Source organism: Hydractinia symbiolongicarpus, chromosome 10 (assembly GCF_029227915.1).
Source record: "Hydractinia symbiolongicarpus strain clone_291-10 chromosome 10, HSymV2.1, whole genome shotgun sequence".
Lineage (NCBI taxonomy): Eukaryota > Metazoa > Cnidaria > Hydrozoa > Anthoathecata > Hydractiniidae > Hydractinia > Hydractinia symbiolongicarpus.
In genome coordinates this window covers 23,499,524-23,524,103 of record NC_079884.1, presented here as the reverse complement: position 1 = coordinate 23,524,103, position 24,580 = coordinate 23,499,524, and the positions used below count along the sequence as shown (strand labels likewise).

The following is a 24,580-nucleotide window of genomic DNA, read 5'->3' as shown; positions in this document are numbered from 1 at the left end:
AATTTCCTGGAGTATTATTCGCCGCGAATTTTTTTTAAAAAAATTATTCTCTTTTTTTCTTGGCAAATTTTCTTTTTTGAATATCTCAAGAGACAGGCCAATAAAGTAAAATTATGTAAGTGGTTCCCCAAAGAAACCCTTACAGTTGGCAGAATCGGCTGTTTTAAAAACAGACAAAAAAAAAGCACATTTATAAACAAAATGTATTTCAAAAATTTTACAGCAGTTTACTCATGATAAAATTGGTTCAGCTTGGATAAGGTTGCGTGGTTTTGTTATTTTCAATACCAAGTGTTATATTATAACGACGGCATGCTAGGCATCTCCCCGGAGGTTTGTTTTTGTTGTGTTTCATACCATGTCTTTTTTATCATTCGTTTCATATCGTCGTCACCCTCATCGTACATTTTCTTCATTAAATTCATTATGCCAGATGAAGGATCGCTATCGCTATTGTCTTTGTTGTCGCTGTATTTGGCATCCCTAAGAAAAGAGAATTTACATGAAAATAAAATAGGTATGCCGAATATCATATTGCCTTAATCTGGCGATAAATTAAAATAAAATTAATCATAAGGATTCCTATATAAGACTAGTCATAAGCTCATGAAGTGCATACACATAAATAAGCGCGTATTCACTTTGCAGCCAGCTAAATTTTTCATGTACCTTTTCGCGCTTAAAAACGTCGCTAATGTGCGAAATTGAATACAAAAATTACGGGCAAATGCGGAACCTTAACACCTACGAAAATAACCTGGTGAAACAAAATTAATTACCAAGACGGGTTTTAAGCGGCATCTACTTTTGTCTAAAAATCTAAATTTTCTTTTTACTTGTTTACTTACAGGAGAATTTAAATCGAGTGAACTTAAGTACGAATGTACTTACTTTGCTTCTTTTTCCTTTCGCTCAGCCTCTGTTACATTACCCCAAGTCTCAGAATCTTTAGCCTTTCTTAGAGCAATAACAATGTTCCCAGCTTTAATCTGAAAAGTCAGTATATATGTGAAATATCAAGAAAAAATATCAAAATCTGATTACAAAAAAAAAAAAAAAAAAAAAAAAAAAAAATTGAAATAGTTTATTTAAAATATTTCGGCATGTTTGTCACACATATAGTAAAGCACCATTCTAAGCAGGCGATACATGATCCATTTTGTAAAAAACAATAACAGTAGCTAGCTATACAAGATTATAGGCACGCAACAAAGACACTATTATTAAATTAAATGCATTAAAAATGTCAGCCAGGTCTGAATAACAACAAAAAGGCTAGCTATACTAGCAAGATAAAAGATCTAGGGTTCCCACACATTATCAACAGAACTGTTTTAGAGAGAATTAGGGTTTTTTGACTGTTGACTGCAGGGAAAATACAAAAAAATCAATTAGAAAAATTTAGTTTGACAAATGTGTGTATCCTAAAATTCAGACTAAATTTTATTTTTGCCACCAAATACCGTTTTTAGGCAAAATAGGTCCACAAATAAAAAAGGTTTTGATGTTGCCAAAATTTTGCACAGTAAACAAAAAAGCCTGCTGAAAAATGAAGACCAAAATATTGATTTTTCTTCCAATTCAAGCGAAATAGTTAAATATTTTATATTTTTACACCTTGTACAATTTTTTACTCAAATTGAGCCAGAAACTAAAGTAAGTCTTCTCTACTGTTTAAATTTTGGTATTTTTTCTTACGACTATAACCTTATATCAATTCTCTCACGATTTTGTTTTTATGGAAGTCACAATCAAAGGCTTGACTTCTAAGGCTGCATCAACTTTTTAAACTTCACTTACCTTGCACCAAGAATCCTCTGGTTTAATTTTATGTGCTAATCTGAGAATTTGCAACATGTGGTTTTTACCAGCGTGGTTATGTGCAGTGAATTTAAATGAAGAATCTGAGAATTCACATGCGATTTGTTCGGCCGTAAGTTTGTCGATGTCTTTTAGAGAAACATACAATTTAACAAATTTGGAGCTTTCATCCCATCCTGGAAAACAACATTATATATTCAATCAAATACAGCTGGAAATTAAGAAAAACAATCATTGCATTAATACCAATTCTACCAAGTACATCCTCTTTTAATTTTGAATATATATACTAAGTAATTTAATTTTGAGAATCAAAAAAGAAAAGAAAAAAGCTTGAAGTAATAAAAACTTGGACAGGGGTTATTACTATGATTTCGATTGAAAAACTCCTGCTGTTTAAATTGACTCGCAGATAGGGAGCGAGTATTATAATATAGCCACCATAATACCACAAAAAATGTGTAAATTTACATAACTAACCATATGTTGAAATTTTAGCTGTGTATAATGTTGGCTTTGAAGTAATTTTTTCACTGTCTTCATCACTTTTGGAAGTTTTATTCAGTTTTTCTTCTTCCTGTTCCAACAGCTCGATTTTTCCACGCAGCAATGTTATTTCATTGGCTATAATACCTCTCACATTGCTTCTTACTACAGACGTTAGTATCGATTCAAGTTCTTTTAAGTCGCTTTGCAACTAAACCAAAATTAAAATACACGATTTAATTTCATCACATAATTAAATCAACTTAAATATCTTGGACAACATAAAACAGACATGCCGTTTATATTTGGGTCACTCCATACAACTTAAGTTTAATTTTAAAGATATTTACACATTTCTTAAACTAACGAGCTAAACTTTCTTTTTGGGAAATGCCTAAGAAAAACCCCAAAAAAACTTGGACTTGGCACTACTTGGAATCTTTCGTAAAATTTCAACCTTTAGTATTTCGGGTAAATTGTAGTCAGACTGGTTGTAATATCTGCCCTTTTACCTCTGTTAGCATTTCACTGTGAAGGCCTAAAACCAACATAAACAGAGCTAGGGGTTGGCACAAACTTAAGACCTATAATGAAGAGAAAATTGTCTATTTTCTCTGTCAAAAACACAAGAGCCACATAGCTAAAAACATTTAAATTTGTTAGAACTTTTACTCACAATCAATTTGTAACTATTTAACATTTTTTTTTGGTAATTGATTATTTTTCATATCTTTTAAAAAACAACAAAAAAATGCTTTCTGATGTCGTTAAATATTAGTTTAAATTTATAGGGTGTTTGGGTTACATATAGCCCTGACAGTAAGATAACTTGATCTCGAAATAATAGGAGGGTTACTCTCAAAGTAAGAAGGGTGGGGTTCCTGATAATAGGGGGATTATTTTAAAAATAGGACTTCTGATCCATCGGCTAACTATGTATACAGCCAAAATAAGAAGAAAGAAACATCATACACCTTGTAAATAAGACAGCCTTTTTCTGCATTTTTAAATCTAACCTTAAAATCACTTTAGCTCAACGTAAAAATGAATCGATTCTTGTTCAGTAAATTATAAAGTTTAAATGCAGAGCTGTTTTCACACATGTGAATCCAGCTTAAAAAATACATGAAACAAAATTAACTTGTTTTATTTTCAAATTGCGATAAGTGGACTTTAGGCACATATACCTTACTGACAACACCCATTATATGACAGCAAGTCCAGAGCCCAAATTATTCCCAAAATGCAAAAAAGGCTTTAACTTTATTGACTTGGCCACTTAAAAAAAATAACCTTCAAGGTACAGGATGCAATGACATGCTACTAATAAACACTGCTGTCACAAGAAAAGATATGTTTGACCCACACAATTCTTTTTGATACATGAAGTAATGTTGTGTTTACTGTTGCTCTACTATACAACCAAAACCAACATACATATACAACCAACCATATTTTTTAATTTTTGAAAGGATGCAGAGAAATCTTTTAGTCTTTACAAAACAACTAACTTGCTCTAAAATGACCTGTACTTTTTGTGCCTTTTTCAAGCTGACAAGGCAGGTATAATGAGTGTGTGGGTATTTTCCACACAAAATTCAATGTTCCTTTAATGCTAGGATAAGAGCGGTAGGTAGGTCAATATCTTAGCATACAAATGACAGAGCAAAAACCTACAAAAAAAACCTAAAATCCACTACATCAAACAAAAAGAATGCACCAACAAACCAATATTGGCAACAGGCTTAAACAGAAAAAAACCAACCTAGCCAACAATAAATACTTTATAGAGTAATAAAAAAGAAAAAGGAATGATAGGGACTAACAGAATAAAGGGGTCAAATGATGTTCTTATTTTTAACTTGCTTGCTCGTTGATCAGGGTTTTAAAAATTCAAAATTTTGGTACATATCTTTTTTTGGTATCTCTTAGGTTGTGCAGGTGCATAAGCGTGTACCTTGTATTTTTATGCATCTTAAAACCTTGTAAACACAAGGGTACATCCCATATCCGTACACATTAATGTCACTTGTATTAATTATATTTCTAATTAAATGAACTTTGTCTATAAGCAAGAATTACGTACGCTTAACATCCCTTTCCAACTGACAGGAGTGTTCAATTAACAGTGTTTAACACTAGGACATCGAGCCTTGTACCTAAAAGTCCTGTACATAACTTTCACAAAAAACATAATAACAGACATCCATATGGAGGTTTTAAAAGAGCTTTTAATAACTATATAGTTAATAAAATCAACAATTTTCTATTACCTTGAAGGATGTTTTTTGTGGCCAGCTCACTGTTATTGAAAGTGCTGTTTTGCATATCGTTGAATAATTCAGGCGAGTTCAGGAATAATTCAGGCAAGTTCAAGAGTTTTCAGCGAATAAGTGCAAATGACTCTGCGAAGTCAAAAATTACTAATATATGAGTAAATCCTCTAATCTTTTAAATGTGTAGACACCGTGTAATATATAAGCTGAAAAATTACATCACAGTTTCTTAAAGTTAAAAGTTATTTTTTTCATAAAAACTGATAATACACAGCCCTTAAAATTAGAATTTTTTTACGTCAGCAATAAAACTGCCGAAGTTAGATATACATTTTAACTAATTTATGTCGGCAATATTTTCATGTAGTAAAATTTTTAAGCTGGCAATAATCTAAAAAAACATTTTAAACGTTGCTTTTCGTTTCTAAACTTTTAAAATGCGATCTAAAAAAGCATTTCTATAGCTGCTTTTCGTTTATAAACTATTAAAATGCGATCTTAAAAAACTTTTTTAATCTAAATCTTTTTGTTTGTAAAGTTCACGAACAGAAAAATTTAATCATTTACGAAAATATTTAAAAAAATATTTAACTCAGAACATTTCAGGTGTGCTTTCTTTTGCACGTCTACAATAAAAATGAACACTTTAGAAGTGTGATATTTTGCACGTCTAAATTAAACCAGGCGTGTGCGTGCAATGGCACGCCTTATATGACAAAGTCTGCTTCTACAATTATCGAACTCTGGGGCAATTACCTTTCCTTATCTGATTTCTTATCTTACCAAGAACCTTGTGTTCGTGCAGTCAGTGCAAATGTTTACAAAAGCTGAAGGTTGCGTTTTTTGCACATGCACTAGCATTTCGGTAGGTAGAAAATATACACAACAGACCACAGTAATCAAAGAAATCCATACAAAGAAAGGAATATTAGCTTAAAATTTTTTAAGAAGAGTTAGAATTAGTTAAAATTTAGTTCCTCTTGGAATTTACGCTTACCTGAATAATTTTAATATTCACAGACCTTTTTCAATGTTCACACTTTCCAGTGTGCCTGTTTGGTTCTAGCAACTACGTTACAGGCAAAAAGATGAAGAAAGGACTTTTTCAGCCCATTTCTTTCTAAGATACATTGCTGAGTCTTTAAACTAATCTTATGTGTAGATGATAACTTCTGATTGACATATATTTATATAAAGTCTTAACGATACCTTTAAGGAAAGAAACAGACTAAAAAGGACCTCACTCATAGCACCTGCATCTTTTTGGTCTGTCACACAAATGCTAAAGCAAAAAAGGCTTACTACGAAAAATGTAAACATTCAAAAAGGTCTAACAGTCATTTTCCCTGTGCGAGTCCGGCTTTTTTTACCTACACAAAAGTGCCTGCATGCCCATTGTTCTCGAAATAAAATAAATCAAAACAATTACATCTCGCCGAAAGTTCTCTTCAATAAAAAACTCAGATGTAATTTCCTTTGACCTTAGCATCATTAAAGACCTAACTTTTTGGCTAGCAAAAACGCTACCGACATACAAAAAAAAGTTATTTGAATGGGCCTGTCTGTGTAAAATTCACTAGAAGTAAAATTTTAGCTAGTTCCACTTGGCTAACTTTGACCTGGAAATAAAATAACAAAGATTTAAATAAACACGGAGAAAAGTTTACCTCGTTTAGTACTAGATTTCCAGACATTTTCTATACAATATAATGTGTTTAGCTGAAAACGAAAGTACTGTGAAGGGAAGAGAAATTTCTCGAATGAAAAAAAAGCTGATGCACGTTGTAGATCTCGATTATCTTTGTGTTCTCGATAGTTCAGGTGGTCGACGGGAAATTCTTCAACGAGCGGGAATTTCCAATTGGAAAAGCGAAACAAAACTTATCCCAGGAAGCAAGTAATTCTTACTCTTCGCCTGCTCAATCCAGCTTTACAAGTAAGATTTTACCACAACGAAGTTTTTTAATCCTATGTACAAATATACTGACTCACATATAAATACCCTATCTGCGGGATGGCGGTACCATTACGGCCAATTAAATATCAGCTTGACTTTTCAGCTTCTCAGATTTTCTCTCAGCCTTTCAGATTTGTTTTCAGCTTCTCAGATCTGTTTTCAGCTTCTCAGATTAGCATCTCAGTTTCTTAGATCTAGTTTATCAGATCACAGATCGACTTCTCGTTTTCTTTTTATTGTCTTACTCAAATCTAGGATTTGTCTTTCGCTCAATTTTATTCGGATATTAGCTAATCAAATTTTTCGTTTCTTTATTTATGCAGTTTTTAAATTCTTATTAAAAATGGCGGCTATGGAAGGTCTAGTTGACCGAGAAGAGGTACAAAACATGGTCAGGAGGGGAATGAGTCACAAAAGTATTTCAGAATATTATTATAGTTGTTTTCCTGAGCACAGAGGTTTCAGTGAATGTAGTGTTCGTCGCTTTTGCAAAAAGAACAACCTAACAAGATTAACTTCTAATGAGCTGGACAATGAAGTCACTAGAATGATTGACCTTTATGGACACTGTTATGGAAGATCTATGATACAGGGAAGCATTCGCGCTATGTTAGGAGTAACATGGGGTGCTGTATCTCAACGGTGGATATCTGATTCGTTACGAAGGACATTCGAAGCTAGAACACGTGACATTTTGGAAAGAACTAATCCGATCCCTTATTACGCTCCTTACTTCGGTTATAAAGTCCACATGGACCAAAACGAGAAGATTGCCCAGGATTTTGGTTGCACACATGTTGGTTTGATAGATGGGTGCTCAAGAATGCTTGTTGGTTTTTCATCAATGCCAGTGAAAAATCCCATTCTCATATATAAACAAGTTTACAGACCCGCTTTAATAAAGTATGGATTATGGGATCAGTTACATATAGACCTTGGTCAGGAATTTTCATTGTGTATATTTATTCAGGATCTACTGAAAAAACATTGTAGAAGTCAAGTGCGAATCCCGTGGAAACAAACAGCATTTACCGACAACTACGTTATAGAACGATTTTGGCCTGAATTGAATTCATGAGTCAATTATCCTATTAAACGTGCATTTGCAAAAATAATAGAGGAAAATGATTACGACATGAGCCATCCAGTACTAAAATTTTGCGTTTCCTGGATCTGTAATATGGTAGTATCTGATGCAGCTAATCATTTGTCTCAATCTTGGAACTTTCATAGAGTTCCTGGTTCCAATGGGTGCGTACCTATTGAAAATATGTGTAACAAAAAATAAAAAAATGTGAAAAAAATAAAATAAAATGTGTAACAAAACGTACAAAAGCACTAGACGAAGGGCTAATACCAACTACAGAAGAAGCTGTCAAAATGTATGAAGGGATGATCCCCTAGCTGCGATCAATCATGCAAACGAATCTAGAAAAGTTTTGTTTAGTACCAATCAACCTGTAGGACAAGAAATTTTTTCACATATTGTACATGGTAACGTTGATTTGTTAAAAGAAGCAGTAGATTTGTTCTATCATTTGACCACTACATTACAATGAAAAAGGAGAAACGAAAAACAAAATGTGATTTGTGAACAAAATGTGTCCAGCACTTTTCTTAGCTAAAATATGAACAAAATATAATATGTTGTATAAAATATATGCACATCGAACTTATTGTTGTAGAGGAGACAAAGTTGTCCTTGCATTCTTTGGAATTTTGAAACAAAATTGTTCTGTACATCATATGAAAAAATAATTTGACAAGCTACCATCTTTTTAAGTGAAAAACAAATTACATATAAGGCAATTTATTTGGTCCATATCTCTTAAGAACAAAATATTTCATATATGTACATCAATGTAATGTCAATGCTATTTCATTGTCCTTGTTTTAATAATGCGTCTAGTCCAGGAATTTTAAAAGCTACTTTTCTAGTACAAGTTTCACATTTTACAAACTCTTCTCGACAAGTTGGACACTTGTCCAGTCCAACACAACAAGTAAAACACCCAACCATCCTTCCACAATGAATACAGAAAAACAGATTATCACAATTACAGATTTCCATGCAAATTATACATCATAAGCTGTCCCCAATTTTTTTCAAAACTTCTTGTGTATGTGGTGGCACATTTTCCTTACCAGCTGCTACTTTTTCTTGCAAATCAACAATCAAACTCTTTAATTCCGTGTTTGAGACATATGTTAATGAGGAGGTAGAAGGTTCAGTTGATATTAAAGGTTCAGTGGATGGTGACGGTTGACTCGTATCTTCATTAACATGTTTCACTTCGGAAATTAAAGGGAATGCACTGATAAGAAAATCGTCGTCGTCATCATCATCAATGTTGGTTATGCTGTCCACATGGCTATAGTCTTTTTTTATTAAATTCCACATGGATGGTCTCCATGTGGTATATATAGATGTTGCAATAGCTCTAACAGTAGCCTTATTGTTCCAGTTGTCTTTGCCTAGTAACAAATATAATTATAGTGTTTATTGCTTGCTTAATTTTATGAAAGAAAGGATATAAATGTTTGTCACAAGAATTTTTGTATATTTATAATTTATCATAACTATACAAAAACAAATAACCTGAATAAAATAATATATAATCAAAGAATTTTACATACCTCGGGTATTTGGCATACCCCTTATAGGGTTCCCTTTTTCATTAGTGAGTATGAAGCTGGTGCCACCACACTGATACGCCACCTCATTTTGGATATGAATAGTGGTGAAGTCCCCATATCGATTATCCAGTTTGGTCAGGTCTATGGGAATCTCAAACACAGTAATTGGGTTACCAGAATCATCTATCTTGCTTACACATATTGTCTTAAAGCAACTTTCAACTTTTCGTTTCTTGAGTGGTAAGGGTACACCCGATTCTTATCTTTTACTACAGCTTGTGATTGCTCGAGAGCCAACTGCATTATTTCCTCTCCGGAACAAAGGATGGTACGTTGGAGTTACATGTGCCTGTGAGGAAGAGGGACCAGGCATTTCATGTTGAAGATGATCCAGAGCAATCAATAAAGCAAAATCCACTGATCCCGCACATCAAAAGAGCCATTAATCGGCCATACATTCTCCCAACTACCAAGTATTTTATACTTGATGTGCATTCCGTCTATTTTTGTATTAAACAATCTTGCAAGCTCTTGAATATCTAAACTTTCACTAGGAAGTTTCACTTCTCTGTTGTTGTGTTGCACTGTTATGAAATTCATATTCATATTTAGTACCTTAAAGAAATAAAAATAAAATATATAACAATATAGCATATCATATAAGTAAAAAAGCAAAGTAGCTAAGCATACTTAAGATTAATCCCTTATCTCTCAATAAAAGATCTGAACTAAATAAAAAGCATGTTTATGTATGCCAAATCAGTCAGAAGGGGGGACTTCACCACTGAAGCCAGCCTGAGAAAAAATACTTCCTTTTTTGTAATAAAAGCTCTACAGATGTTACTGGAACCACTACAACATGGTACAACAACAAGGTATAAGGTACAACAACAATGTATAAGGTACAGCAACAAGGTATAAGGTACAACAACAAGGTACAAACATTATTGGAAGAAAGCAACCAATACCTAATAAATACAGTAAATACATGTCAGAACAAAACCACAGCATCATTGCTACCATGTTGATAAAGCAAAAGCACGGGATTTCTGGGAAATTTGAAGTGTATCAAAACAGCGTGTTTTCTGAGTAGGAGATAGTTAATTTCTAGAAATAAAAAGTCAAAGGTTAGTTTTTAGCTCTGAGAAGGAGATCATAAATATTTGAAAGGGGATCCGAAGTTTGGCCGAAATGGCCCGCTCATTCTGCAGGTACTTTATGAATATAAAAAATATCTCCATGGCCAAGAAATTCCAATTTACCACTAAAAATCATAATTCTATAAAATTTGAATTTTCCGAAGAAAAAAAAAAGGTAAATCCAAACAAATAATGGTTTGATTTTCAGATAAGAGGCAATTTTGAATACAGAAAGGTGGCCACTTAATTACCTCCTCAAAAACTGTTGAAAAATATCTTTTCCTAATCCGATTTTTGTTTCGATCTGTTTTTAGGCTTTAGGCTATAAATGTTGGGGGCTATCATATGGTTATGATAGCCAATATTATCAGGCAAATATAGGATAAAACATAGTAGCCTAGATTGGGTTCGCCCACTGACAACAGCATAACCCAATTACAGCCAGAGTTAATTAAAAACATGGTACCCAAATTCGGATAGTGGTCTGAGAACTACCCAGACCATTAATTTTAATATTCAAAGTGTATATTTGTAAATATATCATATATATTCAAATTTACTCCAATATAAAATAACCCGTAGCTTGGTTAATATGCTGAATTTAGTGCCAGTTTGTTAAAAAGTAGTTTCACTCCTACCTTTGGTTTACATTGCATATATAGCTCTGTAATATTGAAATTTTACATAAAAATGTGCAGACCAGATTCCTTAGCAAAACAGAATAACCTTCATTAGGTAGCTAGCTAATACTTTAGTAATTTGTGGTGTAAAATTCATCTTTGAAGCTATCAAAACTTGACTCAAACTCAGTATCAGATGCAAGTAATGTTAATAATCAATATTAAATTATTTCTTTCAAATCACATTTGGGGTGATTTCTTTATCTAAATTGCTGTCTTTACTGAAAGAAATATCTGAAACTTGATTCTCATCAAGGTTGCTAATTGCGTCATTTACCTCCTCTATTATAAATCATGTTTTAAAGGAAGTGGCTCCAAACTTCACCAAAGTGCAGCACATGAGTCTTGTAGCCCCAAATGGTTTAAAATTGGCCAAAGCTAAAATATGGCTTCACTGATTCCTGGACAGCCAAATGGTTAAGTATAAAATCACTTCACAATAAGGCCCAGAAAGGTTGATTATATTTCCTTATTTTTCATTTGAGGAGGGTAAGCATTTCCCTGAGTCTGCATTTTTTACTTACTTTTTCAGCTGTTTCTTTTTAGAAAATGGCATGGGAAAACTGATTACATCATCATGATTGTTAAAAATAAAATCAAGTCAGTATTGTATCACAAGTGATGCAATACAGAAATCTTTGCATCTTTAAACCAGGTAATTTTTACGTTTTATATGTGTGTATGTGTGTATATATATATGTGTGTATATATATGTGTATATATATGTTAAACGGTTCTCCTTGGTTTCTAGAGAGCTCAATGTAAAGAAACAGAGGCTTATAATATTTGTTGAAAAAGTAAGAATACTACAACTTTTTAACAACTTCAAGTTTCATGTGTATTCTACAATTATCAGGTTACAATTAAAACATAACTTTAGAAAGTTGTTTAAAACATTTAGTTTGTTTGTTACCACATGGAATAGAAATATGTTAGTTATTTAATGTTTCCTAATATAAAAGTATTTCTATGTCGGCATTTCGATAAGAGCTCAGTTCGTTTATTCAAGAGTCCCTTGGGTTCAGATCTTATTATGAGTGTTTTTTTGGACAAGCAAAGGTCACATCTCCGTGTTCCACATTTGTATGGGAATGCTCTTGCAGCGATACTCCATGACAGTTTGTACGATTTGGATTCATCTTTCAGTCTCCATATTAGTTTCGATAGTTCCATTTCATTCTCATACCTTTTATGTGTATATATATGTATTTTATGTATATATATGTATATATGTTGCATTGTTTTGTTTATGTGTTAAGATCACTAGCACCCTTAGATACACCCCGTTGTGTATTCCACAGTGTCATCAGACAATTGCAATATCTTGTAAAAGCTTGTAGTAGGAACATGGGAAGGGCCACTTCAGTGATAAGAAACACGTCAATGCTGTATGTTTTATTAATAATGAAGAAAGGGTTGCATATTGTCTTATCAATCAAAAATTTAATAAGAAAAATTGAAGTACTTTCAACATTAAATCTTAAACTTTTGAAAAAAACTATTTTAACTTTGTTAATTTCGTCAACTTCTGGTGGAATATTAGCTAGACATGCAAATATTTTTTTACAATTAAATATAGCGCATTGTGCAAGATGAATAATGTTTTGATAAAACTTTCATGTGACAACGGTTCATCAGAAACATATTAAGTAATTATGTAGCATGTTGGTAGCAATTGAGTTGGCTTTATTGGACATTGTGCAGAATATATGGAGTTCCCAACAATAAATTAATAAAACACAAAAACAATGCAATCTCATTCCATGTTTCTTTATAAACAGGTTGTGATGCAACTTGGGAGCAAAATTTTTTTGGCCATTGATTGCGTTAGGGAGGTGGTCGCTATAGGCAGGTTAACTACTACTAAAATTAGAGTCGTGCACTACTACTAAAATCGGAGTGGTTGTTATAAGCAGGTCGTCGTTATAGAAAGTTGACCGTTAACGTTTGACTGTAAACCCATATGTCATTTTATGTCAAATTATGACTAAAAAATGATGAAATAATAAATAATAATACTAATAATAATAATAATAATAATAGGGGAATAAAAAATATCAATAATTTTTGAGGACAACATGACATCATTCACTTATGGAATTGTAATAAGTAATTTGCTTTAATTTTGTTTGACCAATCAACAATGTAAACTGCAATGTGTATATACCCTTTTAGGTGTGAATTTCAATTGTAAATGGAATCTCTGATTGATACAGGTATACATTCATTATGTCTGTTTTAGCTGGGTATGTTGCCCAATATTGAGGTCGTACAGTTAACAAAAGAGTGGTTTGTGTAAAAGTGGTGACAAATTTTTTATCAAATGTGCCTAAGAATGGTATACATTTTTGAAACCAAAATAATTGTATCAGTTAGACCTTCTGTAATTTTATGGACCGATAAAGCTTCTCCATTGTCAAAAATTGTGTCTCAGTCCTCAAAAAATAATGGCACGATCGGTATCAGGCACCGATTGTGTATGCGACATCAAAGATGGGTCCCGAAAAGTCGTGCACATGAAATTTGTAAGAATTTTTAAATTTGTATATCTGACATTTTCACTTACAGAGAAAAAAACATAACAAATGAGTTGGTCTTTGAGATGTTGATAATTCACAATGCTTTATGACGATAGAAGCAATGTTTTGTTCATATAATGTATAAAAATGGAATTAAAATTTCAAATGGTCATCCATTACTGATAAAAACTTAATTATGACAGATAAGGCAATCTCTTTATACACCTAAAAATGTTTGTCACTGTAATTGCAAAATGTATTATCTTGGTGAAAATCCTAGGGCACAGTTCAATTCTACATGTTTGATACACAATTGCAACAAACATACCTCACAAATATCAGTGTAGTAGTAGAGCTGATAGTCGAGCAATGAAGAATGGTCCAAATACTAACAGATGATGTTTCCATTGTCTGTTTTGGGAAATCAACTGTACAATTGTTGATCAGGACTTTGACAACTGACAATGAACTTCTAAGTTCAGTTGAGCAGCTGAGGAAAGTGTTCAATTTTTAAATTAAACATTGATTTTGTACAATAAATACCCCTTCCCTCACTTAAACAAGTTAGTACCTTGAATGCATTGGATAAAATGGGCAACGTAAAACATTACATCAATGAAAATCATCCTGTATGAGATGCAATGCATCTTAAATCTACCAGAGATACACAAGTAAGATTTTAGATAGAGTTTACCACGTTATTGCCAGCATTTTAAGAGGCCCAAGGCCATGCTGTGTCACCACTTTTACACAAACAACCAAAATAATTATTAATTTGAGTTAACATTACAAACATTCTTGATATTAACCTGTAATATGTTAATCTTAGTTGGAATATTGCAAATCACTGGCGACGATGAGCTGCAGTTTATAAAGATATTAGAAAGTGAATTAATTAACTACCGTGGAAATGGATATGTGCTTGAATACAATGACTTACGGAACAAACAACAAAAGGAAACTATCATCTATATGAACTTGCGAAAATTCAAAGAAAGAAAGTTACCACTTATCGTCCTGATTAGCAAATCCTTTCTTGATGAAATATGGTCCACTGCCTACAAGGGAATTATTCTTAAAGATATAACAAATTATGTGTCTCCCTACTGTTTACATATCTGGCTTGGAGGACTCACCGAAACTGAAATTATAAAGTATAGCGCGACACTGTGCAGGATAGATGGTGCATTTCGGAGGACAGCTCTAAAAGATATAAAGCAGAATACATTGGTTGAGAGCATTCGGTCATTTCTTTCGGGTATTTTTTTATTCAAAATTTTTTTATGTCTGCTGTCCTTGACTAGACATAAACTATTGAAATAAACAAATGTGTACTTAAAAACCTGTCAGGATAACACACATTCATCATGGTATAATTTAACTAGCACAAAGAAATAAGTTTTAATATAAGAATAAAATATTCAGAAATGTGTTTTTGGTAGCTTTTACATAGACCAGAACTGAAATTTGCTCAAAATGGGATTTTAAATTGCAATGGAGTTTCATTGTGTTTTCATGGAGTTTGTTGTATTGGTGTTGTGCATATGTGCCAAAACTTTTTGTACACACTTGCAATACTTTCATTTAAAGAGCATTTTTAGTTGAAATAAAATTTCCTTTCAGTCAAAATGACGAAATTCTCATTTTGTCCCCATAAATGAAACTCCATATAAAAGTTGTCTAAATGAGGATACTTATTTACTGTATTGTTGTTGTTTTTTAATTTTGCTAGACGTAAAGAAAAAGCCTTGTTATGAAAATTTTGCATTAGACAAGCAACAAGAACGACTTCAATCCTTTGATCTGAATTTGAACAATTCTCCATCAATGTCTATGGACAACACTTATGATGAGCCTTTTTCAAGCTCTGCCTCCAGCTCTTCAAAACAGGTTTTAAGCAAAAGCAACACTAAAATATCTGATGAAATTACAAGTAAATCATCGGTCACCAATCCTGTAAGTAAGCCGAAACCGAAAAAGAAAAAACAAGATAGTCATTACAAGGAGGTGGCCAGTATGATGTTACTAGACAATGATCTTGATGATGTGAAAAGGGATAATATTCCTCCGCCATCTGCATTTTCAAGTTTAGAGTCTGCTTCTGAATCCACAAAAAATAAGAAAAAGAAAAAGAAAGTCGGGGTTGCCAAAATGGCAAATTTAAGTTATGGCCATATTCATCGTATTGCTTCAATGTTGGATGTTGGATATGGGGCTAACTGGAAACAAATAGCAGCATATTATGGTATAGATCATCTTACTGTAAGCAATATAGAATTGGCTTTAGCCAGGAATGAAAGTCCAACAGAAAATTTGTTGCATTTACTGCGTGTACGGATTCCTGATTTAACAATTTCAGATTTTGTTGATAAATGTGCAAAGGTATTGCGAAATGACGTTGTTTTATATATTCAAGAAAATGTTTTGCCATAAAAATATATTTTCATTACCACTTGGCTACTTTTTAGATGTTACTTTAAACTGGATCTTTGGTTCTTTTTATGTTAAATGATTATCATATAACATATGTCAATAGCTGGTATTAAGTTGAGACTTGTATTAAAAATGAATGTGATTTTGTGTATATCTTTGATTAATTGTGATTAATGTTGGTTTGCAAGTGGTTTAGATGAACAACAAATTTTATGAGATTAATAGCAATGTTAGTGGCTGTTGGAAAGCAATTATAATTTAATTGAAACAAAACAAGCATAAAGAAAACGTAATTTTCTTGCAATTATATAATGTAAGTATATACAAGAATGTAAACATCACCCTGAATTGCTTTTTTTTTCCAATTTTTTCAAAGATATTTTTATTATGACAATTTCGATTGACTTGTTTTGCATTTTCTTTGTGACTGTATATTGATTTTGTGAGTTGTGTTACAAGCAGTAGTACCACTAGGGTACCATTTTGAAAACCAATACTTTAGTGATTAACATGACTTGTCTATTATGGTAGTTCTGAAGTTTTTGTATTATTATTATTATTATTATTATTACTATTATTTACCCAGGATAGCCTCTTCAGTTCCTATTGGTACTGCTATCAACGAGGGTCCTGCGAATGGGGTCCTAGCGCATTTAAAGCTCCCATTTGAGCTACGAAAGTCGTGAAAGCACAGCAATCGTTCAACTAGACAACCGCCTAAGATATCAATCCTATTCTCATGCTGAGCGCTAAGCAGAAAGGATAGATTCACACTTTTATAGTCTCTGGCATGACTCGGCCGGGGTTTGAACCCAAGACCTCCCGCACTGAAAGCGAACGCTCTACCACAAGGCTATCAGTCGGTAAAGGCACGTAAAATATAATCTGTCAGCTTAAAAATGTAGGGAAAACACCAGTTAGTTTGAATAAAAAAACAATAAACAAGTAAGCATAATAGTGAACTTTTGTATTTCGTAAAAAAATCTAGTTTTCATAAATTTTCACTCATTTTTATTTCTTTTGAAATGTAAAACTTTTTAAAAAAGTTAGGATAAAAAAGCAAAACAAACAAGTATACATTGGCTTTTTGATCAATTATTTCTGACCATGTGTATAGTGCGTTATTAATAAATTTTGGCAAGTAGTTTGTTGGTATGATCAACAAGGGCTGACCTTTTCTTCTGTTAAGGCATAGTATTTATTAGGAAAATAAAATTTCCTAAAAATACACAGTGTTTTGTTTTAAAGGAGTAAAAAGAGGAGGAGGGTATGCAGGACGTACAAAAACACAAAGGGATGGGGTAATAAAATCGAATTTGGGTAAATAAAGGAGAAGGGGTCAAAAGTGATTATTTTAACCAACTTTTTAATGTCCTAAAGAGGAAAACATTTTTAATGTTAGACTCTATATTTTGTGCATAAAGTATCCGAAACTTCTGTCTACAATAAACACCATATCTTTTGTAGCATACCTGGTCAAGATTAAATAAATCAATAATCACTAAAAAATTGTTTTAAAATGTTTGAATTCTAATTTGTGAATCTTTTAATAGTTATGCCAAAGATCACCGCTCTTATGAGTGTATCAACTATATATTTCAAAAAACAGTCTTTTTTATGTGGTAGCACATAAAACTTTCTGCATTTTGCAAATCACAACCCTACAATAAAAAGCCCTCTTCCTCGTGTTGTATTTCAATATTATGCCTTTTTCAAATAAAGCTGCTCAGTGTGAGTAAAAACTTTCTCAATACTTTGTAATGTGTCCATTGTGTTGTTTTATTTTAACTTTAGCTTTAGTATTAATTAAGAATTGAAAATCTCCCTTAGAATAGAGTTTGGTTGTTAAATCCAAAATGACGGATTTCTACAATACACTTACAGTCCAGGCAAATACTCACCTTGAACTAGAAAAAAATCCATTGACATTTCTAGGTCCGAAGACACAGGTTTATGATTTCATAGGGTTTTTTAGACTTCGGTATTTTGCAGACCAAGATCTTGATTATTTTTCTCTATTTTACTAGGTTCACTATTGATCCTTTTATTGAATGGTATGGAGGGAAAATTCCACCCTATGGGTGTCAGAAATTCAATGATTGGAACAAAAGTTATAAATATAGGTTATGACAGTTGCTAACAAAGCAAAGAAATTAATTTTTATTCATCACAACATCTATTGGATGGAATTGATATGTTGCGTACAAGATGTTTGCAATAAAATGTTAGTGGTAAATGGATAATTAATAACAGTGAAGATACAGAAATTTTTATAGTTTTGTATCAGGGACTTAAAAAAAAATGTTTCAACAACCAAACAAAATACGTGCATCCAAGAGGAAAAAAAAGGACAAATAAAGTTTGAAATTTGAATATTATTAATGCAGATTTTAATTTCTACTTTCTATAAAAAAATTTGTGTTCAGTTTAAACGTGTTGACTGGCGGTAAGTTATATTTGTGTTTGTGATAAAAAAATATTTCATCTTAGTATTATTTTTTAAAAATTTAAAGTTTGTTATTGGAACTTTTGAAAATTTAATTTTTTTTAAGTCTTTTGTTTTATGTTATTTTGATTTAAAAGAAGGCAACTAGTGGTTTGCCATTTTGGCAAGTTTTGCAAAGGTATATACAAAGTAGTATATACCATGATGTGTGATTAAAATTTTTATGACTATTGCATTCAGAGAAATCAGAATGTTCTTGGACTGAGAAATACATAGTTGCTAAAGGAAATCTAAAAATTGGAAGATATTTTATCAGAGTGTGCACACTACATTGGTATTGTACTAAACTTTTATTAGACAAGTCACTGAATCAAATATATATTGCAACGAAATTACACAGTCCATAGTTTTTGATTTAATTTAAATAAAATTTCTTCTATTATCAATATATTTCTTTTATCAATGTTTTTTTTATTATATAACTTTATTTATTGTTAAATATATGTACCACATGAATTTATTTGCCTATAACTGTATTTTTATTGTGTTACATCTTCATACCAAATGATTTATTTCAAAATTGAAGATGAATTGAGGTAAAAATTGGTTTAGTTAAACTTTTATTCCCATAAAAATAGAAATATTCTAATTTTATCAAATTTTTTTATTTGTTTCTAAATCATTTCTTTCAAAATAGCTAAATCTACTCTTAAGCGATTGTCCAAAACTTGTTTTGTGGAATGTACAGCATCGTAAAGTGTTTTACTATCTGTTAAACATTGAATTGATGCTACAATATTGCCTCAAGTAAACGTTAAACCCAATATCCTTTGCCAGCAGCATATATCAATTAGAAAGTGTACTGGTAACTACTCTTTTTACAATTTTCTTGACTGCCACGAAATGAGTGATAGTGATTGATTTAGTTGATCCGTTAAGGAAGTTAAGAATGCACCTTGAGATCCTTCTCACTTTAGATTTGCAAATGTTGCATCAAGAAGTACTAGCAATTTAGCTTTCTCATGTTTCCAACTACCCTGAATTTCATTTCCACAGGTTCTCTTTTTGCATATCTGAAACATTGACATATTTGATGTTACCCATTAGTTAACTTCAATTAAGAAGATATCTAGACGTGTCTGCGTAGTCAACCAATTTAAATTAAAATCAATACTTTTCGTTTGGTATTCGAAAATTTATCATATCTTTGTTTTTATCAATGTTATGTATGCAATTATCTTGTGACACAATAATGTTATCTTTTCTGTTTCTTAAATCTATAATCCCAAATATTAAAATGCTGTGTTGTGTGCTGTACTAATTTTAAAAGTTTGATGCAGTAGCAGTATGACATTGTTTAAAAACCAGCGAAACAAAAATCATCTACATGGGTTGTCATAATTCCATGTAGACGCACACCTTTCCGAAGTAATTCAAGTATATCAGAGCCTCTTGTGATACCTTTTCAGTAAAATCCCACTCTCAACATTACCAACTTTATCAACAATATTGAGCCAATTCCTAAACCTTTCACTTGCTTTTCCAGCTCTTACTTTATCCTTAAACGTTTGGCATAATAATCTTTGTTGTATGGTTATTAGTAATTGATGCTTCACTACTTATCTCATCACCTTCCAATATTTCTCTTTCAGTTTCTTGTTTTTCGTCATTATCAATTTTCACTTCTGTGCTTTGAATTTCTCCTCTTTTAATCGTAGTGTGCATGGATACATTCTAACATATGTTGAGCTGTGCTTCACCAGGACTTGCTGACTTTCCTGTCAAACTTGTTGACTTTCCTGAAGGCTTCTCTTTCAGCATGCAATGCATTTAAGTTATCAGTAACTACATGACTCCTTTCCTTCCTTCTAGAGCTGGTGGATTATGCATTTCTACAACTGGAAAATATGGATTGCTGCCAAAGTTAATTTGGTAAAAAGCTTTCTACGTTTTTTAAGGAATCCTTAGCAGCAACAGCCTTAGCCACGGCTGTTTCTGATGAATAATTAGGCTTGTCCATTATTTTACAGACTGTATTGCCAAGTGTGTATTATGCCGCTAAACAAGTCCATTACTCCATGGTTTGAATTCTCACACACGCTATGGTAACCCTCGTCAAATTCTCCACAATTATCCACTTAACACTTTAGCAGACCCAAATACAGAAATCCAATTCTTAAAAATGGAATTAATGTTGATTTCTTTCCTTCTACTTCGAATAACACAGGATGCACTAATCTGGCCAAGTGATTAACAAGATGTAATAACCAAATTTTATCACCATATGGTCATTGTTTCAAATCCATGCCAACACATTAAATACTGTTGCATGTGGTAACCAAACAATTGGTCTTGGTTGATTTCTTCTTATGGATGTATCACAACTATCTGAAACTTTAGCAATTATGGATGGATGTCCAAACTATTTATGTAATTTCAGGGCCACTTTTTGTTTTCCTTGATTATCTATATTATAATGCCCGTATACGTCTGTCTGTCTGTTACGCAAAATGGTAACCACAGTAACGAGATAAACAAATTGCGGTATATAAAGAGCAGGTGAACCCATAGATTTATCCACGGGCCCCTGACTAGTCATCCAAATTATTCATCAGCAAACATTATTAGCAGAGTCTTTTCAATTTTGCTAATTTTGTTAATTGAACTACAATAATGTCCTCTGGAACAAAATTGTATATGGTGTTCTTGTCCCAGAATTTTAACCTTGTCATTTTCAAAGTCGATAAAAACTTTTGCATTCTTCATCCCTTGCTTACTAAATAGCGATGGTAAGTATTTAACATATTTCCCACTAAGCCAAGCAGGTATGGTGACACATTTTGATGCTTTGATTTTTTTCACCATCTTTAAATATAAATACTGTTGATGATGGCTCTTCTTTGATTGATGAAGCATCCTCGTCGGAAGGACTTTCTACATAAAATTTCATCAAATTCTGCCCACAAACCTTTTTTGTGCAACCAATAATGCCGTAGTAAATGTCTCGCCAACGAGAGTTAGCATTATTTCTTCTGTATAAAATTGAAGTTTAATTTCATCACTCTTACTTTTGGCTCTATCTGGACACTACCTAGCAAAATGATAAATACTTACATATATGTATCATGTTATACAGTCAGACGATCTCCTATTCTTCTCTCTGTTACTTCAATTGCCACTGCCTCTACAGTAATCCTTTAACCTATACTCTTGTGCTTGTGGTTGCCCATAATATCACCTAAAACCTCACTAATTTGTCACATCATCTTCTTTGAATTTGAAGATTAGTTAAAACCTTTCTTAACTATCTTCAACCCTCAAGTTTTGAATCTGGAATTGTTGCTCTTGCAATTTTTTTCTGTTGCGTAGAACACTATTCAAATATTGATAATCTGTAACAGCATCTGATAAATCAATATCAAACTTTTTAAATTATAATCTTCAAATGATATTATCCTTTAAAGGCATGTCCTTTTTCCTTTTAAATTGCTAAAATATTTATATGCCTCGTTTGCACGATGCGTTACCTCTAAAGAATATCTTGTCGAATTTGTCTGTTAGATTTGTAATACAATCTTCAGCTTTTAAATCTGAAATGTCAAGCTTAAGGTGGTCTTTTTAAGTCACACCATAAGCTTTCTTCTCAGCTAAATCTGTGATCTTTCTGATGTAAACCAACACCTTCTCTGCTATATTTATGGGGTCAGGGATATGACAATAATCTATATGACAATTAATACATGTTAACGGAATATACCTTTAACTGTGTTAACGGAATATACCTTTAACTGTATTAAGTCTTTGTTCTTGTGATGTGGTCTTGTTAAATTATAAATTGTTTTTTTCCAGGTTAATATATTAACAGTTGAAAAGCATCTTCGTGTAAATCCATTGGTAAGTTCTTGTTATTTTAATTTTTATATTTCTGGTTCACTATTTAGTTAAAAACACAATGGGATCCATCCAGTTGTGAAGAGGACTGCATGAATAAACCAAATAGTTATCCCCAGCCAAATTTAGATCAATATTGGATAATTAAATTTTCAAAAAAAAAGATAGTTGTCCATGTTATTCAATGTTGATATTTTACCTTAATTTTATAACACGTGTGATTTCTAAAGAAAACTATAATATGGAAAATAAATAAATAGGCTTCGTGTGATGTGTATACAATAATTTCAGAAAAGTATTTAAGCTACCAAAAGTGATTCAGTGTTTTTAGGTGAATGTAAGATGATTATGTATTTTTGATGCTACTAATCAAAGCTATGCACTTCTTATTTTTTTTGTTTTAGGAATGTGTATTTTCGAAAAATGTTAATGGAGAGAATCGCAAATATCATACTACTGATAAAAGAATCTTTGTAATTTTGAGAATGTTTTCTCAATAATGAATAAAATGAAAAAGGTTTGTCATTTATAGCTTCTGTTTTTTCACACATTCGTGGAAATGTGTGATTTGGTATGGGCTGCAATCTGTCATGGTAATAACAAAAAGTTTAAAGGGGCGCGGATAGTATAGTCAAAGCCACCACAAATAGCGCGTTATATTGACCAAAAGTTTTTGTTAATGTATTGTTTTTTTGCATATAGCAGGTTTTTTTTGTTGTTTTCTTATTATCGTGGAGCTTCACATAGTATGCCCAAAATAATGAAACCAGTAGATATATTCTATTCGAATTTCGAGAAATGTTGCACCAAATGAGGGTTTCGTCATGTTGACAATGTTATGTTCGAAATGTTCGAAATTGACTCGAGTTGTGTGGCTCTCTATGGCATCTCAGTTATTGAAAAATAGTCACAACTTTTAATATGATTCAATTTGTCATCTCTTTCTCTAAGTTTGTGCTTTATTATTTTATACCAAATTTTATCATTGTATATTTTATTAAATACATCTTAATTATTTGTCATAATAGTGTTGTGACTGTTCAAACCGCTTCAGTTCTTGTTCAAATTGCGTATATGCTAGTTGTTTTGTATAGCAAGCGATCCTCATGTCGACATTTTTGCATGTTTTTCCACGCATGCATCGCTTTCCATTATGCTTTGCACAGCGCCAATCCAAGTTTTTAAGTCCGACATGACCCAGCGCTACAGCTGTGTGCGTATCCATTGTCATTGACTATGGTGTATCTTGATATTCGTTAAATTGGGAAGAGAATAAAGACTGCGTTATAAATGTGATCATAAATATTGATATAGACTGTTATTTTGATGTTATCTGATTAGCTATGCTAGATACTCCTTCAGATTTTCGTTTCCAGTTATGTTTTTTAACGAGGCGGATTTTGAGGGACAGAATTCAAGGATACCATATTTGTTTTACCTTGGCTTCTTTACCAAGCTGCAAATTGTTGGGTTGATATAATTATTTAACTGCCTAAATTTCAGCTCTATCAACGTTTAAGATATTCTCTTCATTTTGTCAATGTTTTTGGTTATTAAGATGAAAATATCATCACGTTTTCCGGTAATGTGTAAATCTGAAACAAGCCAATTTCAAGATTTTAGCTAGCTAACATATAGTTAGCCTTATTTCATTCCTATTATTTTAAATTTTGGTATATTATTATTTTTATTTTTATGTTGGGGTTGTGGCTCTCTTCTAGTTAGCTCCTTAGCTACTTCTGGGCTGAAGAGTAAAAAAAGTAGGCAAATGCAGTTTGGGCTATACAACAAAATTTTTAATCAATATTTGTTATGTTGAATGCAGTTAGTAGGTAGCGACACCTTTTTATTAGTGTCATGAAAACTTACTCCACAAAATAGAATTTTTAAGTGAAGTGACTATATGGATAATGTCATTATATGCCTGTACTAATCCCTCAGCCCGGAGTAATATTCATTTTTAAACTTTTAGCGGAAACGCTCTCTGAAAAATAAAAAGGTTGGCCAATTATTTTTTAAAAAATATATTACACCGGAAACACCATAATGTTTTGTGCCTCACTCGATTTATGACATACTATACTAAAGCGCTTCATCGCGCAGTTTACACTTCTTATTAATCGCTTTTCCAGTTGTTCAACGCGAAGTAACATAGTTCTTGTGGCTTAACCCAACGTTTCGACTCTGGGTTCCCCGGATAGTCTAAATATTAATACCACGGAATCGTATGTTGGATTTAGTCTCTATTATTAATTCTAAATTAATTCTTTCGCCTTCTATTTTTCTTTTTTTGTT

General features: G+C 32.2%; 3 protein-coding genes across 7 annotated transcripts in view; 1 reads left to right on the top strand and 2 right to left on the bottom strand.

Annotated features, from left to right (window-relative positions):
* Positions 1-20,958, top strand: part of LOC130662476 (uncharacterized) — a 32,677-nt gene extending 11,719 nt beyond the window's left edge. Inside the window, exons 1-6 of one of the 5 annotated variants that reach the window (XR_008989026.1) lie at positions 6,389-6,519; positions 11,543-11,651; positions 13,172-13,212; positions 14,345-14,773; positions 15,248-16,261; positions 17,976-20,958. Coding sequence is in view for 4 of the 5 variants with exons in the window: in XM_057461359.1 (XP_057317342.1) it covers positions 13,191-13,212; positions 14,345-14,773; positions 15,248-15,948 (1,152 nt within the window). In the remaining variant the exon portion in view is untranslated. Of the gene's footprint in view, positions 1-6,388; positions 6,520-11,542; positions 11,652-11,747; positions 11,794-13,171; positions 13,213-14,344; positions 14,774-15,247; positions 16,353-17,975 lie in introns of those variants that run through there. The other 4 variants (XM_057461358.1, XM_057461359.1, XM_057461356.1 and 1 more) reach the window with 4 other exon arrangements.
* Positions 190-6,389, bottom strand: LOC130662478 (calcyclin-binding protein-like). The gene is made up of 5 exons (XM_057461361.1): positions 6,251-6,389; positions 2,302-2,518; positions 1,801-1,997; positions 892-989; positions 190-483 (listed from the first exon to the last, which is right to left on the bottom strand). The coding sequence occupies exons 1-5, from the start codon at positions 6,275-6,277 to the stop codon at positions 300-302; spliced, it is 723 nt and encodes a 240-aa protein (XP_057317344.1). The 5' UTR covers positions 6,278-6,389; the 3' UTR covers positions 190-299.
* LOC130662481 (uncharacterized) lies at positions 8,500-9,311 on the bottom strand. The gene is made up of 2 exons (XM_057461364.1): positions 9,178-9,311; positions 8,500-9,015 (listed from the first exon to the last, which is right to left on the bottom strand). The coding sequence occupies exons 1-2, from the start codon at positions 9,191-9,193 to the stop codon at positions 8,624-8,626; spliced, it is 408 nt and encodes a 135-aa protein (XP_057317347.1). The 5' UTR covers positions 9,194-9,311; the 3' UTR covers positions 8,500-8,623.
* Positions 20,959-24,580: the final 3,622 nt, after the last annotated feature.

Excerpts from the sequence above, each read along its gene's own strand:
- LOC130662478 (XM_057461361.1), bottom strand. The coding sequence starts at position 6,277 with ATGTCTGGAAATCTAGTACTAAACGAG. Across the intron at positions 1,998-2,301 it reads AGCTAAAATTTCAACATATG|GATGGGATGAAAGCTCCAAA; the intron begins GTTAGTTATGTA and ends GTTGTTTTCCAG. Across the intron at positions 484-891 it reads CGAAAGGAAAAAGAAGCAAA|GGATGCCAAATACAGCGACA; the intron begins GTAAGTACATTC and ends CTCTTTTCTTAG.